Source organism: Mirounga leonina, unplaced genomic scaffold, assembly GCF_011800145.1.
Source record: "Mirounga leonina isolate KUSES-001 unplaced genomic scaffold, KU_Mleo_1.0 Mir_364, whole genome shotgun sequence".
NCBI lineage: Eukaryota > Metazoa > Chordata > Mammalia > Carnivora > Phocidae > Mirounga > Mirounga leonina.
Window position 1 is genome coordinate 1,015,379 of NW_023270708.1, and position 16,694 is coordinate 1,032,072.

Here is a 16,694-nt window from a genome sequence, read left to right on the forward strand (position 1 = left end):
ATGCTGGTTTATCAACGTGATCTCAGTCACCAACGTTCTTGTATTTGGCTCTAGATTGCCTCTTCCTCAGTGAAGCTGTCGAAGGAGAAGATGACTAGGGAAGAAAACTCTTTATTCAAGTTGCCGAATCAGTACAGTGTTCATAAGACTTTATCACCCTTTTGTACATCTTCCTCAATTATTCGGTATTTAAGTCATCGTATTTTTTACCCTAAATGTTGCATTCAGACTTGGGTTTTTCTTTTTGGAATCATCTATCCTTTCCACATAAGTATGCAAAGTAGTTTGTGCAAAGTAAGACTCTGCTCTTAGGAAGGATGGTGTAGAGCTGAGCCCACTGTATATGGAAATGAAAGACTTAGAATTGAGTATTTATTGACCTCACATGCTAGCTTAGGCTCTTGTACAATTCACTTTATATCTCTGGGCCTCAGTCTCCACATCTGTACAAGAATCTTGTACTAGATGGACTCTGGAGATTTCTTCTAACACTAACATTTTATGATTTCAGTTATTTATGTGTTATGGGATTAGATAAATCATCTTTTCAAATTGTTTTACTGACAGGTTGTGGAACCTGGGATTCTTTGCTGTTTAAAGATATTCTTGTTTTTCCTTCCTATAATAACTTTCTAAAAATTTGCTGTGACTTGAATTAAGGGTAGCAATAATTGGACCACAGCCAAAGGATTGTGGGTCACGGCCACTACTTACTGACTAGGATAAATTCTGCTCCATAGAGCAGAAAGAAGCAAGGTGGGAGTTCTGGGGTAAAGAATATATAATTCACTATCACTTGGACAGTTCTTTAAGAAAGGTTTTTGTGGAGTAAGACACTGGAGAATCTCAATCCATTGATAGGTTTGTTTTTATTTTTGTTTTTGTTTTTAAATTTAATTTAATTTAATTATGTTATGTTAGTCACCATACAATACATCATTAGTTTTTGATGTAGTGGATAGGTTTGTTAATATTTTAATGGAAAAATGGCATAAATATTGTGTGTGTGTGTGTGGTGTTTTGTTTTGTTTTTGTGCTGCTTTCTAATGTGGCTGTTTCTTTGACAGGAAAAGGGAAATGATTTCTAGCCTCTACAAGACATTATATAATCAAGTACCTCAAGGAAACTTATACTCACAAGAATTAAGTGGTAATAATAAGTTCTAGAATTTCTTTTTTGTTGTTGTTGTTGAAGATTTTTATTTATTTATTCATGAGAGACAGAGAGAGAGAGAGAGAGAGGCAGAGGGAGAAGCAGGCTCCCAAGGAGCAGGGAGCCCGATGTGGGACTCGATCCTAGGACCCTGGGATCATGACCTGAGCTGAAGGCAGACGCTTAACCATCTGAGCCACCCAGGCGCCCAAGTTCTAGAATTTCTTGAATTAATTTCCTGATTGTGTGCTTTATTAAGAATTGTTTCAGTGGTTAGTATCTCTTTACTCCTAATGGCATATAATATCAACTAATATTACATGATATGGCAAATGCCGTGAGCAAGGCATAAGTAAACTAAACTAAGTATTCATGAATATCTTCTTGTTGTATTGATGATAGGCAAAATAATAATATATGTGCTTATTCTAGTTCAAATTTTTTGGGAAAAAAGTCTGGATATTACACCCAATGAATATATTAGTAAGCACTGGAGTCACTGATTTTACTGGGATTTAGTTCTTGGTATCTTAATATTAAGAATCATAGTACCCTTCACTTCTTGACACTGAGTTCTCCCAAATCTTGGGCCTCTCCTCTATATTTATAGAGTCATTTGGCATATTTTTCCACTTACCTTAACTCTGGTCATCATATTAGACATTTTTTTTAAGTAATCTCTATGCCCAATTTGGGGCTCAAACTCACAACCTCAAGATGTTGCATGTTCTAGTAACTGAGCCAGGCAGGAGCCCTTATACTAGGCATCTTTTGTCCCCCAGTTTTATTGGGATATAATTAAGATATAGCCCTGTATACGTTTAAGGTGTGCAGCATAATGACTTGACTTACATACATTGTGAAATGATTACCACAGTAAGTTTAGTTAATATCTGTCATCTCATGTAAATACGGAAAAAAAGGAAAACATTTTTCCTTGTGGGGAGAACTCTTAGGATTGTAAACAACATCCATGGCCTTCCCTTTGGTCTCATTGGAGAAAATGCCCTTTCATGAGACTAATCCCTTCACTCTTGATTTTCTTTCCTGCAGTTTTCTTCTGCTTCCTCAGGGACTATGTAAAATTTTTTAAAGATATATTTATTTATTTGAGAGAGAGAGAGCAGGGGGAGGGGCAAAGGGAAAGGGAGAGAGAGAATCTCAAGCAGATTCCCTGCTGAGCATGGAGCCAATGCAGGGCTATGTCTCACAACCCTGAGATCATGAACTGAGCAGAAACCAAGAGTCAGACACTTAACTGACTGAGCCACCTAGGTGCCCCAGGACTATGTCAGCTTTATACTCTGCTTTTCAAAGAAGCTTCTTCAGAGTTGTTTTCCTTAATTATTTATTTACTTCCCATAACACTGAAACCTGGTTTCCATCTCCAATACTCTATTAAAACTCCTATTATTAAAATCATTATTATCAATATTTTAGTCTTTCTCTGGTATTTAGCCCTGTCATCCAGCACCTGTTTTTCTGAAAATTACATGTTGTATCCACTGAACTAAATTCAACTCAGCAGACATTTTTTGAGGATCTATCCTGAATTAGACACTGGCACTTGAAGAATGAAAAATCTTGCCCCCTAAAAGTTGACAGTTTAGTGAGGAATATTAACATGCAAACAGTCACAATACCAAGAGCTTTGACTTAGATACATACCAAGTGGTATGGGAGCATGGAAGAAGGATTTAACATTCCTAGGTAAAGTTGTGGAAGCCTTAACGATGTGAATTTTGCATGACTTTCTCACAGTTTCTGAGAGTCCTTTAGAACAGATTTAGAGGCCATTCACCCTTGACAGACCTAAATAAGTCACAAGATCCATTTTAAAGCAAAGGATTAGAACACAAAGATTTGATCCTCTTTCTTCTTTTAGTGATTATTGTTGTTTTTCCTTGAGAGAGGGTGTATCAGGGATAAGGATAATTATTCATTTGAATTAACTGTTTTGGTGTGTGTGTTTAGCACTTCAGAAGGCCTGTAAAATTTTCAGCAAAATTCAAAGTGGTAAGATTTATGTGAATGATCTGCCAATGATCCATCATACCTTGAAGATTTCTATAAGTGATTCAGAAATGCGAAAGGCACTAAAGACTATTGATATTGATGGTAAGTTTTATGTTTTCATTATTAGTTTAAGGTCTGCAAACATAGATATAAGTTATATGTTGGTTAGATTAATTGCAAATTATAGGAAAGCTAAGCATTATAATATGTTATAAAAACTGTTTTTTTGCACATTTATGATAATGATATTAAAAATTGGGCCTCAGGTACATAATTGGATTGTTAATTACTGGATTGGATTATGACATACTTTCATCAACATTTGGTATTTTTAGACTTTTGATTTTTGCTAATTACATGGGATAGGAATGGGATAGGGAAAGTTTCTTAAGGCAAAAATGTTTGAGTATAAAAACAGATTAATATAAAATTATTATAAAAATTAATATAAAATTAAGAACTTTTATTTATCAAGACACCTTAAAGTAAAAAGACAAGTTACAAACTTGGAAATATTTGCAATTCACAGAACTGGCGAAGAATTAATTTACAGAATGTGTAAAGAATTCATACAAATCAGTAATAATAGAATAGAAAAATGGGTAAGACACATGGACAAGTATTACACATAAAAGAAAATATGTATAGCCAATAATCATATAAAAATATGTTCCATCATCAGTAGCCAAGGAAATGTAAATAAAAATCCTAATAATTTCATTTGAAATCACTTAGAAAATAATTATTCTTTTGTAGTCGGTGTCCAATACTTTAATCAAAGAAGTAGATGATAGGGAACTGATTACATTTATAGACCATTCCAAGCTTGTTAAGGAGGAGAGACAAGTTTAGAATAAAAATGGCATAGATAAGTTGAAGGGGTGGCCAGAAATAAAATAAATTCAGTACACATAAATGCAAAGTAATACTCTAAGGTTGAAAGCATCAAGCTGCTCAAATATAAGATGTGGATTTATTATTATAGAAGATTTGTAGATGGAAAATCCTAGGATAGGTATGGACCACCAATAGAATGTTACTAAGCAATCTAATAGTATTGAATTGACAAGTTGCAATACTGTGTAGGTATCCATCTGTCCATCTATCCAAGTCATCCCAACATTTTTTGAGTGTCTAATGTAGACAGCTTTCAGAGGGTATAAAAATAAAATGATAAAAATAAATAAAACTTTTAGAAAGGTTAAGAAGCAGCTCTATTCTTTCTGACATGTTTATTTCTCCGTATGTTAATTTTCTTGATGATTTTTTTGAGATTTATATTAAAATAATTATTCAAAGTGGAAATAACTTCATTCTCTGGAAGCACAGGAGAATATAAAGAAGAAAATAAAACTTATGTGTAATCCCACTACATAGAGCTGAACTTTGGTATTTTTGCGTGTATTTTTCTAGGATTTTTCTAAGCATATGAGTGTGTGTGTAAATGTGGTATATACACATGCATGAACACATAATTTAAAAAAATATATATGGACTTATATGCATACAGTTTTGTTACCTTTTTCTGTTAACATTATATGTTAGTCAACTTTCCATGTAAGTATAGATCTAAGTATAGCTCCCTTTTAAATGACTGTGAGTTATTCTGTGGGACAGATCAAAAAATGAAAACAAATTGTTTTGAAAAATAACCTATATAACAAAAAATCTATATAAATATAAATTATTTCTAATATTCTTATAGTTACAAGCAGTGTTTTCTTTCCCATCAGACAAAAGATAGCTAAAGTTGAAATTGCTAGGTCAAAGAATGTGAAATTTTTAAGGTTTTTAGGTAATATTGTTATTAGAAATCCAAAGCAATAAAACTGTAGAACTTTAGGTATTCAAGACATTAGATGTAGCTTCTTCCAATTACCTGGATTTACCATTGGGGAAACTGAAGGATAGAAAGATGAAAGTCTACTCTAAACTATCATATTTGTTTTTATTTCATTTTAATTCCAGTGTTGTTAACATATGGTGTTATATTGATTTCAGGTGTACAATATAGTGATTCAACAATTCCATATATTACTTAGTGCTCATCAAGATAAGTGTACTCTTAATACCCTTCACCTATTTCACCTACCTCCCGTCCACCTTTCCTCTGGTAACCACCAGTTTGTTCTCTAAAGTTAAGGATCTGTTTCTTGGTTTGTCCTTTTCTCCCCACTTTGTTCATTTGTTTTGTTTCTTAAATTCCGCATATGAATGAAATCATATGGTATTTGTGTTCCTCGGACTGGCTTATTTCACTTAGCATTCTACTCTCTAGCTCCATCCATGTTTTTGCAAATGGCAAGATTTCATTCTTTTTATGGCTGAATAATATTCCATTGTATATATATACCACATCTTCTTTGTCCATTCATCTGTTGATGGACATGTGAACTGCTTCCATAATTTGGCTATTGTAAATAATGCAATAAATATAGGGATGCATATATGCCTTTGCATTAATGTTTTCATATTCTTTATAGTAGTGTGATTACTGGATCATATGGTAGTTCTATTTTTAATTTTTTGAGGAAACTCCATATGGTTTTCCACAGTGGCTGCACCAGTTTGCATTGCCAACAACATTGCATGAAGTTTCCTTTTTAGTCACATCATCGCCAATGCTTTTTATTTCTTGTGTTTTTGAATTTAGACATTCTGATAGGTGTGAGATGATATCTCATTGTGGTTTTGATTTGTATTTCCCTGATGATGAGTGATGTTGAGCATCTTTTCATGTGTCTGTTGGCCATCTGTATGTCTTCTTTGGAGAAATGTCTGTTCATGTCTTCTGCCTATTTTTAAATTTGTTTGGATTATTTGTTTTTCTGGTGTTGAGTTGTATAAGTTCTTGATATATTTTGGATACTAACCCTTTATTGGATATGCATTTACAAATACCTTCTCCCATTCAGTAGGTCGTATTTTTGTTTTGTTGATTCTTTCCTTCACTGTTCCAGCCATCTTTTTATTTTGACAGAGTTCCAGTAGCTTATTTTTATTTTTGTTTCCCTTGTCTGAGGAAATATATCTAGAAAGATGTTGCTATGGCTGATGTCAGAGAAATTATTGCCTGTGCTCTTTATTAGGATTCTTATGGTTTCAGGTCTTACATTTAAGTCCTTAATCCATTTTGAGTTTATTTTTGTGTATGGTGTAAGAAAGTGGTCCAGTTTCATTCTTTTGCATGTTGCTGTCCAGTTCCAACACTATTTGTTGAAGAGACTTTTTGCTATTGCATATTCTTGTCTGCTTTGTTGAAGATTAATTGACCATATATTTGTGTGTTCATTTCTGGGTTTTCTATTCTGTTCCATTGATCTGTATGTGTCTATTTTTGTGCCAGTACCATACTGTTTTGATTACTACAGCTTTGTAATATAACTTGAAATCTGAAATTATGATATCTCCAGCTTTGTTTTTCTTTTTCAAGATTGATTTGGCTATTTGGAGTCTTTTGTGGCTCCATACAAAGTTTAGGACTATTAGTTCTAGTTCTATGAAAAATGCTGTTGGTATTTTGATAGGAATTGCATTAAATCTGTAGATTGCTTTGGATAATATGGACATTTTAACAATATTTGTTCTTCTAATCCATGAGCATGGAATGTCTTTCCATTTGTTTGTGTTGTCTTCAAATTCTTCCACCAGTGTTTTATTGTTTTCAGAATACAGGTCTTTTACCTCCTTGGTTAAGTTTATTCCTGGTATTTTATTATTTTTGGTGTGATTTAAATGGGATTGTTTTCTTAACTTCTCTTTCTGCTGCTTTGCGATTAGTGGCCATACAACCAATTTTAGATGATATATGTTAGTTTAAATTTTTGCTCATTAATTTTTACATTGAAAAAATATAAGCCTACATTGAATATCTTGGTGATAATTACAAATACATGAAAAAGTTTCATATGTGAAGTTAAGTTTTTTTGTTTTAATTTAGTATTTTTAGCTTTTGGAAGTTTAGAAATTACAAAATGAAAATTACCTCTTCACCCTAATCTTTCTATATAATTCCTCATGGTAAACACTGTTAATAATCTGGTAGGTATTCTTCCTGGCTATTTGTTAATATACATTTTAATTGGCGCATATTGATTAATGGTGAAATCACCTCTAAAATTTTTGCTATAACAAATAATGCTACAAAGAACATTCTTATTCATTAATTCTTGGACATCTGTGTAAATATTTTTATAGGATAGATTCCTAGAAATGAAGAAGCTGGGTCATAGGATATGCATATATCCATAGGAAAATGGTTTATGTCAAATTATATTATTTCATCCAGCTTTATTGAGATATAATTGACAAATAAAATTGTGTATATTGTATATATTTAAGGTGTACAACATGATTTGGTATACATATACATTGTGAAATGATTACCATAATCAAGTAAATAACACGTCCATCACCTCACGTAGTTACTTTTTTGTGTGTATGTGATGAGAACACTAAGATCTCTTAAGATCTACTCTCTCAGCACATTTCAAATATACAATGTAGTATTATCTTTTTTTAAAGATTTTATTTATTTATTCATAAGAGACAAAGAGAGAGGCAGAGGGAGAAGCAGGCTCCCCGCTGAGCAGGGAGCCCAATGCGGGACTCGATCCCAGGACTCTGGGATCATGACCTGAGCCGAAGGCAGATGCTTAACCATCTGAGCCACCCAGGCGCCCACAATGTAGTATTATTAACTGTAGTCACCGTGCTGTAAATTAGATTCCCAGAACTTGTTCATCTTATACCTAAAGTTTGTATCCTTTGATAAACATCTGCCCATTTCCTCCACACCCCAAAATATATCATATATGTATAGATATAGTTATATAGATATCACATTTTCTTTATCTATTCACCTGTTGGTGAGCATTTAGGCTGTTTCCATTTCATGGCTATTGTGAATAATGCTGCAATGAATATGGAGTGCACATATCTCTTTGAGATAGTGCTTTTATTTCCTTTGGATATATATATAGAAGTGAGCTTGCTGGATGATATGGTAGTTCTGTTTTTAATTTTTTGACACCACCTTTGTACTTTTTTTCATAATTGGTTATAATACCAGTGGATTTTAAAATTATCTGAATATTTTATAGTTTTACTGAGGTATAATCAGAATATTTAAAGTATACAGTTTGAAAATTTTGACATATGTATATACTTATGAAAACTCAATACCTCTTATTCCTACCCCTTTGTAAGTCCTCATTCTCTCTCCACAAGCCCCCTCACCACTCTCCAAGTAAACACTAATCTGCTTCTGTCACTACAGACTGTTTGCACTTTCTAGAATTTTATATAAATGGGATCATGCAGTAAGTACTCATTTTTTAGTCTGATTTCTTTCATTCAGCTTAATTATATTGAGATTAATCTATGCTTTTATACATATAAGTTTATTTCTTTTTGTTGCTAGGTAGTAATCTCTTTTGTGGATATGCCATAATTTGTTTATCCATTCACTAATGATGGACATTTGGGTTGTTTCCAGTTTTTATTTATTACTAATAAAGCTGGTGTAAACATTCATTTGTATGTCTATGTGTGCTGCTATGCTTTCATTTATCTTGGGTAAATACCTGGTGGTAGAAGATTGGGTCATATGGTAGATATATAGTTAAATTTTTTAGAAACTGCTAAACTGTGCTTGCAAAGCAGCTAAATTATTTTACATTGCCATGAGCAATATATGAGAGTTCCAGTTGCTCCTCATCCTTGCCAATCCTGGAATGGGTGGGCCTTTAAAAATTGTAGTCATTCTAATAGTTGTATGGTATTAACTCATTGTGGTTTTAATTTGCACTTCCTGAATGATCAAATGGTGCTTATTTGCTATCTGTATATCTTATGCCCATTAAAAATGTGTTTGTGTTCTTATTATTGCATTTTGTAAGTATATATTCTGAATATGTCCTTTACTACATATGTGATTAGTAAATATTTTCTTCAAGTGTATGGCTTGTCTTTTCATTTTTTGAAGAATGTCTTTCAAAAAGCATAAGTTCATACTTCTGAAGAAGTCTAGTCTACAATTATTTCTTTTATGGATTGTACTTTTGATGTTTTATCTAAAAGGTTTTTGTTTAACCTTAGGTCACATAGAAGTCGGAAAACAAGTCAAACTAGTTGATTGAAATTTGTGCAGATGTTTCATTGTTTTTTGAAGGAGAAACCCCTCTCAAGTTATTATACTGAAAAAGAAGTTTTGAGGCAGACAACTTGACAAACTTTCCAATATTAGAGAAAGTGTTTCTGTGGTTTAGAAATGAGAACCACTAAGCCTTGTCAATTTCTCTGACGTTAGAAGCCTGCAGACTGCTGGAAGCATTGAAATGTTCTTTTATAGGTTACTTTGTTCAGATGACATTAAATTGAATTGTGGGTTTATAATAATTTTCTTCTGAAATAGATAAACCCTTTCAAAGTTGGCCTCATTTACTAAATGAAGAGGGAAATGACTTCGTAGTTACTTAACTTGAAGAATCTTGAAAAATTCAGATGTTCCTTGACACAGATCTATACTTGTCTAGAAAATGGGATTTAAGAACCCTGATTCTGTGTTTTGTCATACTTTGTAAATCTGGATTTTCAACTCTAGTTGCTATTAGACATGACCTGTGCATTATCATGCAAGAAAAGTCATAATTTAAACTTCTCATTCAAGCCAAAGATTTCTTACTGAAATTTTCATTTGTACAATTTAGATTTCTTTTTTTCTTCTTTTAAGAAATAGGCATTACTTTTTGCTTGAGAAATGAGATGATTTTGGGGGGTTAAGGATTGGTTTAATATTGTGCAATATTTTGTGCATTTGTTTTAATGTACTTTGTGTACGTGTATGTAATGAGAGCGAGTGAGAGAGAGGAGAGAGAGGAAAGGAGGACAGGAGAGAGGGAGATGGAACAATGTGAGGCAAAGCTTTCATTAGAATCTCAATTGGATCCACAATCTCCCCCAAAACCATGGGTATAGAGGGCTTTTCTAGAACACAATCAAATCAGTCCTATTCTTTCAAGGTAACACCATTATGTGTGTAAAATTGACATGTTGCATGATTTTTTTTTGCACCTAATTACAAATATAAAAATTAGAGCTTTGAGCAAAGAGCACTGCAGTATCTTTAATTCTAGTCTATATCATTCGTATTATTGCTGAACACTATTTATTATATAATTAGAATATGTGAATTTTTTTCTGATAAATTTTCTTTTTACATTCTATATTTAATGTTAATGTTGACTATCCTTGTGTAAAGACTATGGTATTCTAATATCAGTCAATTCTATTCACATTTTTAGTTTGCATTTTTATCTCATGTTCTTAGTGAGTTTGCTAATGCAGTTTTTTTCCTTCTGTTTCTGAACCATTATTATAGTTAATGGAATGCTGGACTTTTCAGATTTCCTTAAGGCTGTGAACGATGTTTGTTATTTGGTCTCTCGGGATCCAGGTAAAAAAAAAAAGATTCTTCAAAATTAAAGAACAGAATGATTTTGATTGTAACTGATTTTAAGGTGGGGTGGTTATATGAATTTACATTTTTTTCAGAATCTTTTAAGTACTTTTCCCCCCAGGAGTCTAGGTTGAGAAAAATTAGACATGAGTTATTTCATAAAAGGAACTAAAAGTGTGGATCACTTCCATGGTATCCTAATTTTCTTTCTCTAATCTCCATTGGATGCACACAACTGCTAGATTAATTTTCTTTTCTTTTTTTAAAAGATTTTATTTATTTATTTTGAGAGAGAGAGTGAGACAGAGAGCACAAGCAGGGGGAGCAGCAGGTAGAGGGAGAGGGAGAAGCAGGCTCCCCACTGAGCAGGTAGCCCGATGTGGGGGCTCGATCCCAGGACCCTGGGATCATGACCTGAGCCGAAGGCAGATGCTTAACTGACTGAGCCACCCAGGTGCCCTAGATTAATTTTCTTAATGTGATTTTTGTCATGTCATTCACCTGCTCAGAAATTTAGATGTTCTTCCTATGATCAAATGAATGTAGTCCAAGCTCTTATGCTTAGCATCCTCACCTCCTCATAATTTTGCTTGCCATTCCTCCTTTCTCTGTAGAATCTTTTCCAGGCAAGAACCCCATGCTCCAGTTAATCAAAACTCTCTATACATGCCAATTTCATTCTTATTTCCACACCTTTGTTCGTGTGTTTTTTCTTTTTTTCCCTTTGAAGTCTCACATGTTTTCTTCTATATGTTAACAGTACTCTATTCACTGCTTATATTTCTCCCAAAAAATTTCAGATGCTGATGGATCTCCTAACAACTTTTAGTTTACACTACATATAAATTGCAAAGAAAGTGATTGGAAGAATTATTCATGTTAGTGATAGAAACAGTGCTTCCAAAAGTCTGAGATCTCTAGTGTTCATGACCTAATTTTAAGTTTCTTGGTTTAAAACAAAACAAAACAAAACCCAGTTCCTTGGTGTTTTCATTAGGCAAGAGATCAAGTTCCTATAATCAGTCCTTGGGATTATATATTTTTGTAGTCAACCTCACTGTATTTTCTTAGAATGAAGGATGTATGAATGCGATAGTCTTCATATATCTGGATAAGCAAGCAAAAGGCAAGAAAAACTTAATGTTTATGTATTCATTAATGTAATAAATGTTATTAAATGCCTACCATATACAGCAATTAACAATATAGATAAATGCTTGGCTTGCTTTTCTTTTATTAATCCTTACTTCCTACTTGGCATTTTGATTAACTCCTATAGCATTGGTTTTCTCCTGGTTCTCCCTTTGTCTGCTTGGTTTTCACCTTGAAAACCAAGCTTTTTCTTGACTATAGATTTATATGTGTGTTTGGGTTCCTAAGTGCTGCCTACTTTTTAAGCCACAGTTTAGCTCCCATGTATTCCTTTGTTTTTCAAATCCCAGATTCCTATTTTAACCTTATTTTTGTTTATGGTCAAATATTCTGAGACTAACAAAGTCCCAAGTTTATTTTTTACCTCTTATTTATTTATTTATTTATTTATTTATTTATTTTTTATTATGTTATGTTAATCACCATACATCACATCATTAGTTTTTGATGTAGTGTTCCATGATTCATTGTTTGCGTGTAACACCCAGTGCTCCATTCAGTACGTGCCCTCTTTAATACCCATCACCAGGCTAACCCATCCCCCCACCACCCTCCCCTCTAGAACCCTCAGTTTGTTTTTCAGAGTCCATAGTCTCTTATGGTTTGTCTCCCCCTCCGATTTCCCCCCCTTCGTTTTTCACTTCCTATTATCTTCTTCTTCTTTTTTTTTTTTTAACATATAATGTATTATTTGTTTCAGAGGTACAGGTCTGTGATTCAATAGTCTTACACAATTCACAGCGCTCACCATAGCACATACCCTCCCCAATGTCTATCACCCAGCCACCCCATCCTTCTTATCCCCCCACCATTCCAGCAACCCTCAGTTTGTTTCCTGAGATTAAGAATTCTTCATATCAGTGAGGTCATATGATACATGTCTTTCTCTGATTGGCTTATTTCGCTCAGCATAATACCCTCCAGTTCCATCCACATCATTGCAAATGGCAAGATTTCATTCCTTTTGATGGCTGCATAATATTCCATTGTGTATGTATACCACATCTTCTTTATCCATTCATCTGTCGATGGACATCTTGGCTCTTTCCATAGTTTGGCTATTGTGGACATTGCTGCTATGAGCATCAGGGTGCACGTACCCCTTCAGATCACTACATTTGTATCTTTGGGGTAAATACCCAGTAGTGCAATTGCTGGGTCATAGGGTAGCTCTGTTCTCAACTTTTTGAGGAACCTCCATACTATTTCTAGAGTGGCTGCACCAGCTTGCATCCCACCAACAGTGTAGGAGGGTTCCCCTTTCTCTGCATCCTCGCCAACATCTGTTGTTTCCTGACTTGCTAATTTTAGCCATTCTGACTGGTTTGAGGTGGTATCTCATTGAGGTTTTGATTTGGATTTCCCTGATGCTGAGCGATGATCACTTTTTCATGTGTCTGTTGGCCATTTGGATGTCTTCTTTGGAAAAATGTCTGTTCATGTCTTCTGTCCATTTCTTGATTGGATTCTTTGTTCTTTGGGTGTCGAGTTTAATAAGTTCTTTATAGATTTTGGATACTAGCCCTTTATCTGTTATGTCATTTGCAAATATCTTCTCCCATTCTATCGGTTGTCTTTTGGTTTTGTTGACTGTTTCCTTTGCTTTGCAAAAGCTTTTTATCTTGATGAAGTCCCAATTGTTCATTTTTGCCCTTGCTTCCCTTGCCTTTGGTGATATTTCTAGGAAGAAGTTCCTGTGGCTGAGGTCGAAGAGGTTGCTGCTTGTGTTCTCCTCTAGGATTTTGATGGACTCCTGTCTCACATTGAGGTCTTTCAACCATTTTGAGTCTATTTTTGTGTGTGGTGTGAGGAAATGGTCCAGTTTCATTCTTCTGCATGTGGCTGTCCAATTTTCCCAACACCATTTGTTGAAGAGACTTTTTCCCATTGGACATTCTTTCCTGCTTTGTCGAAGATTAGTTGACCGTAGAGTTGAGAGTCTATTTCTGGGCTCTCTATTCTGTTCCATTGATCTATGTGTCTGTTTCTGTGCCAGTACCATACTGTCTTGATGATGACAGCTTTGTAATAGAGCTTGAAGTCTGGAATTGTGATGCCACCGGCTTTGCTTTTCTTTTTCAACATTCCTCTGGCTATTCGGGGTCTTTTCTGGTTCCATACAAATTTTAGGATTATTTGTTCCATTTCTTTGAAAAAAGTGGATGGTACTTTGATAGTGATGGCATTGAATGTGTAGATTGCTCTAGGTAGCATTGACATCTTCACAACATTTGTTCTTCCAATCCATGAGCATGGAACGTTTTTCATTTCTTTGTGTCTTCCTCAATTTCTTTCATGAGTATTTTATAGTTTTCTGAATGCAGATTCTTTGCCTCTTTGGTTAGATCTTTTTCACCTCTTAAAACAATATGCCTAATTCTTGAATATGCTATTTTTATAAAATAGCCAAGCAATATATGAATATAAATATGTAAAAGAGGCTCTTTAATTCTTCCTAGATTGTTAGTTTAATGTTGACTTTGGAATATTTTTATATGTAATTTGAATATATATGTATGTATGCATATTGATATATTTTGGAGGACAAAATGAGTTACCAATTCCTAGGCAGAGTAGAACAAGAGGACCTAAATCTTACAGAGGCAAGTGAAAAGATCAAGCATACAGTTAGGAATCAAGATATCCTAAGAAAATAAAAGGGAAAAATAGAATTCTCTTCTACTTTAAGAGAAAGGGGTCATGCCAAATACATTATTGTCTAGCATGATTTTTTTTTTAACTGAATAATATGTCTTGGAAGGTTTTCCATGCCAGTAGGTGTAGGTCAGCCTATTACTTTTTTTTTTTTTTCAAGATCTATAAACTACATTTATTGAGTACTTATTGGGCAGTGGGCACAACAGATACAAAAGAGGATGGGGACAGTAAGAACTTAAAAAATTAAATACACATGTTAATTTACCATCTAATTCTACCAGGAAAGTACAAAATTTGTACAACTTATACTTTATTATGAAATTGTGATGCCTGTCAAAAGGATAAGCTATACATACAATGCCAAAAATTTTTTAAAATTGTGCTTAACATCATTAGAATTACCCCAAAATGGGTTGATAAAATGCCTATACAGCATTCATTCTTATTACACACATATATTCACTTTAAAGATTGCTTGAAAAGTACGAATCCTTTGACCCCATTGCTAGAAATCTGTGGTCAACACCTACACGTGTCGTTTCTCTAAGAAACAGCATGGCATTTGCGGTCCATTTCTCCCTTAAAGTCACCTTATTTTCAGCTAGCTTAGTAACAAGCTCTCTTAGAACTGTTTATATGTCTTTTGTCTGATCATCTTCTTCAAGTTTCCTGATTTCATTTTTTAAACAATTTATAGTTTCACGATTTGCCTTTAATCTCTCCTTAAGCTCTGCAATTTCAAAGCTTGTTTTTTTTTTTCGCAGCTTCTAATTTTTCTCTGGTTTTCACTTCAAGTTCTGCAAATTCTGTTTCATGCTTATAGGCTCCTAATGTTAGCTGGCGAGATGTTGTTAATAATTGTTGCATCATTGCTGTTGGGTCTTGAAACATCATTTCATCATAGAACTCTGAAACCACTGTCTTTTTTCCCAGCATTGCATTGGTGTCTGACTGAAACAGCTTTAATAAATGATAGAGGGTTACTTTAATTGGTTCAGGCTGCATCACAGGTGCAGTCATAGAGATGGCACTTGGAGCATAAACCTGGTGATATGTTACTTGAACTCCATGATCAGAATAAGGCTCTGGAACTGAAGCTTCCATCAGAGATAGAGGAGGAGGAACACATCCACCATCTTGTGCAATTTCCACTGGTTGATAAATAACCTCAGAAGGTTGCAGGTATAAGAATGGAGCAGAAGAGGCAGGAGACTGAGGAACACCCCACTGCCACTGTCCTGGTAGACACTGTGCAGGGGCCTGGTAGTGATATGTAGGTTGCTGATAAACTGGCTGAGCTACCATCACAGGGGAACTAGATATAGAACGTGAAGGCCAAGATGGTGGGACAGAAGTTACCTCTGGAGTATGAAAATAAGCAACACCATTATGATAAGTGTAAGGATATCCAGTTGAAGTTGTTAGATACATTGTTCCAGCTGCTGGCATTATATTGGAACGAGGGTTTCCTACTTGTTGTTTTCTTATTGCGGAACAATGTTCAGTTTCTTATCCTTATAATTAAGTTTTTCAGCCTCTTGTAAAATTTTTTGTGCATCTTCTTGTGTTTCAAAAGTGACGAAGCCATACCCTTTGGACACTCCAGCTCTGTCATTTACAATCTTCACTTCTTTTACAGACCCATACTGGGAAAAAAACTTTCTTAAATCATTTTCATTTGTCTTAAAGTCAATTCCTCCTACAAAGATGCGATTAGGGATCACTGTTCCATATCTTGGGGCACTTGTTGGGTTATTCAAAGGCACAGGTGACACAGGATTAGGGGATGGAGATAATGAATCTGTTTGCGTCTGATTTGATGTTTGCGCCCCGGACTCGGTCTCCATCTTCCTCTACGCGCTTCAAACACCGGGGGACAGCCTATTACTTTTTAATAGCTGTATGGTATCTGAAAAATGTAGATATACTAGAATTTATTTAACTAATCCTTTATTATTGAATATTTAATTGGTTTTAATTATCTTAGTATTATAAACAATTTCTCAATGAATATAACTTTTCTTATTTTTTTAAATTTTATATATACTTATTTTTGTATTATATTTTATATTTATATCTGTGCCTATATCTTTATGATGCCTTTATAAAGCAAAATTAGTTATCAATTATTAGGTAGAAGAGAACCAGAGGGATCTGTGCATGCATTGGAGCATGCCTTCAACACTCAGACAGATAGTTTTCAACTCTTCCTTAGCCTTCATTTCCTTCTTAAGTGTATCCTCAATGTAAGCCAGA

At 34.2% G+C, this 16,694-nt stretch overlaps 2 protein-coding genes across 2 annotated transcripts in view; one reads left to right on the top strand and one right to left on the bottom strand.

The window, feature by feature from the left end:
- EFCAB13 (EF-hand calcium binding domain 13) overlaps nt 1-16,694 on the top strand; it is a 257,749-nt gene that overhangs the window by 15,505 nt on the left and 225,550 nt on the right. The window contains exons 4-7 of the mRNA XM_035030370.1: nt 55-185; nt 1,068-1,150; nt 3,128-3,271; nt 10,551-10,625. Of these exons, the coding sequence (XP_034886261.1) occupies nt 55-185; nt 1,068-1,150; nt 3,128-3,271; nt 10,551-10,625 (433 nt within the window). The remainder of the gene's footprint in view (nt 1-54; nt 186-1,067; nt 1,151-3,127; nt 3,272-10,550; nt 10,626-16,694) is intronic.
- Nucleotides 15,177-16,285, bottom strand: LOC118027168 (protein boule-like). Its single transcript, XM_035030366.1, is given in 2 exon segments — nt 15,177-15,928; nt 15,931-16,285. Coding segments are annotated over 2 exon segments (1,107 nt in total).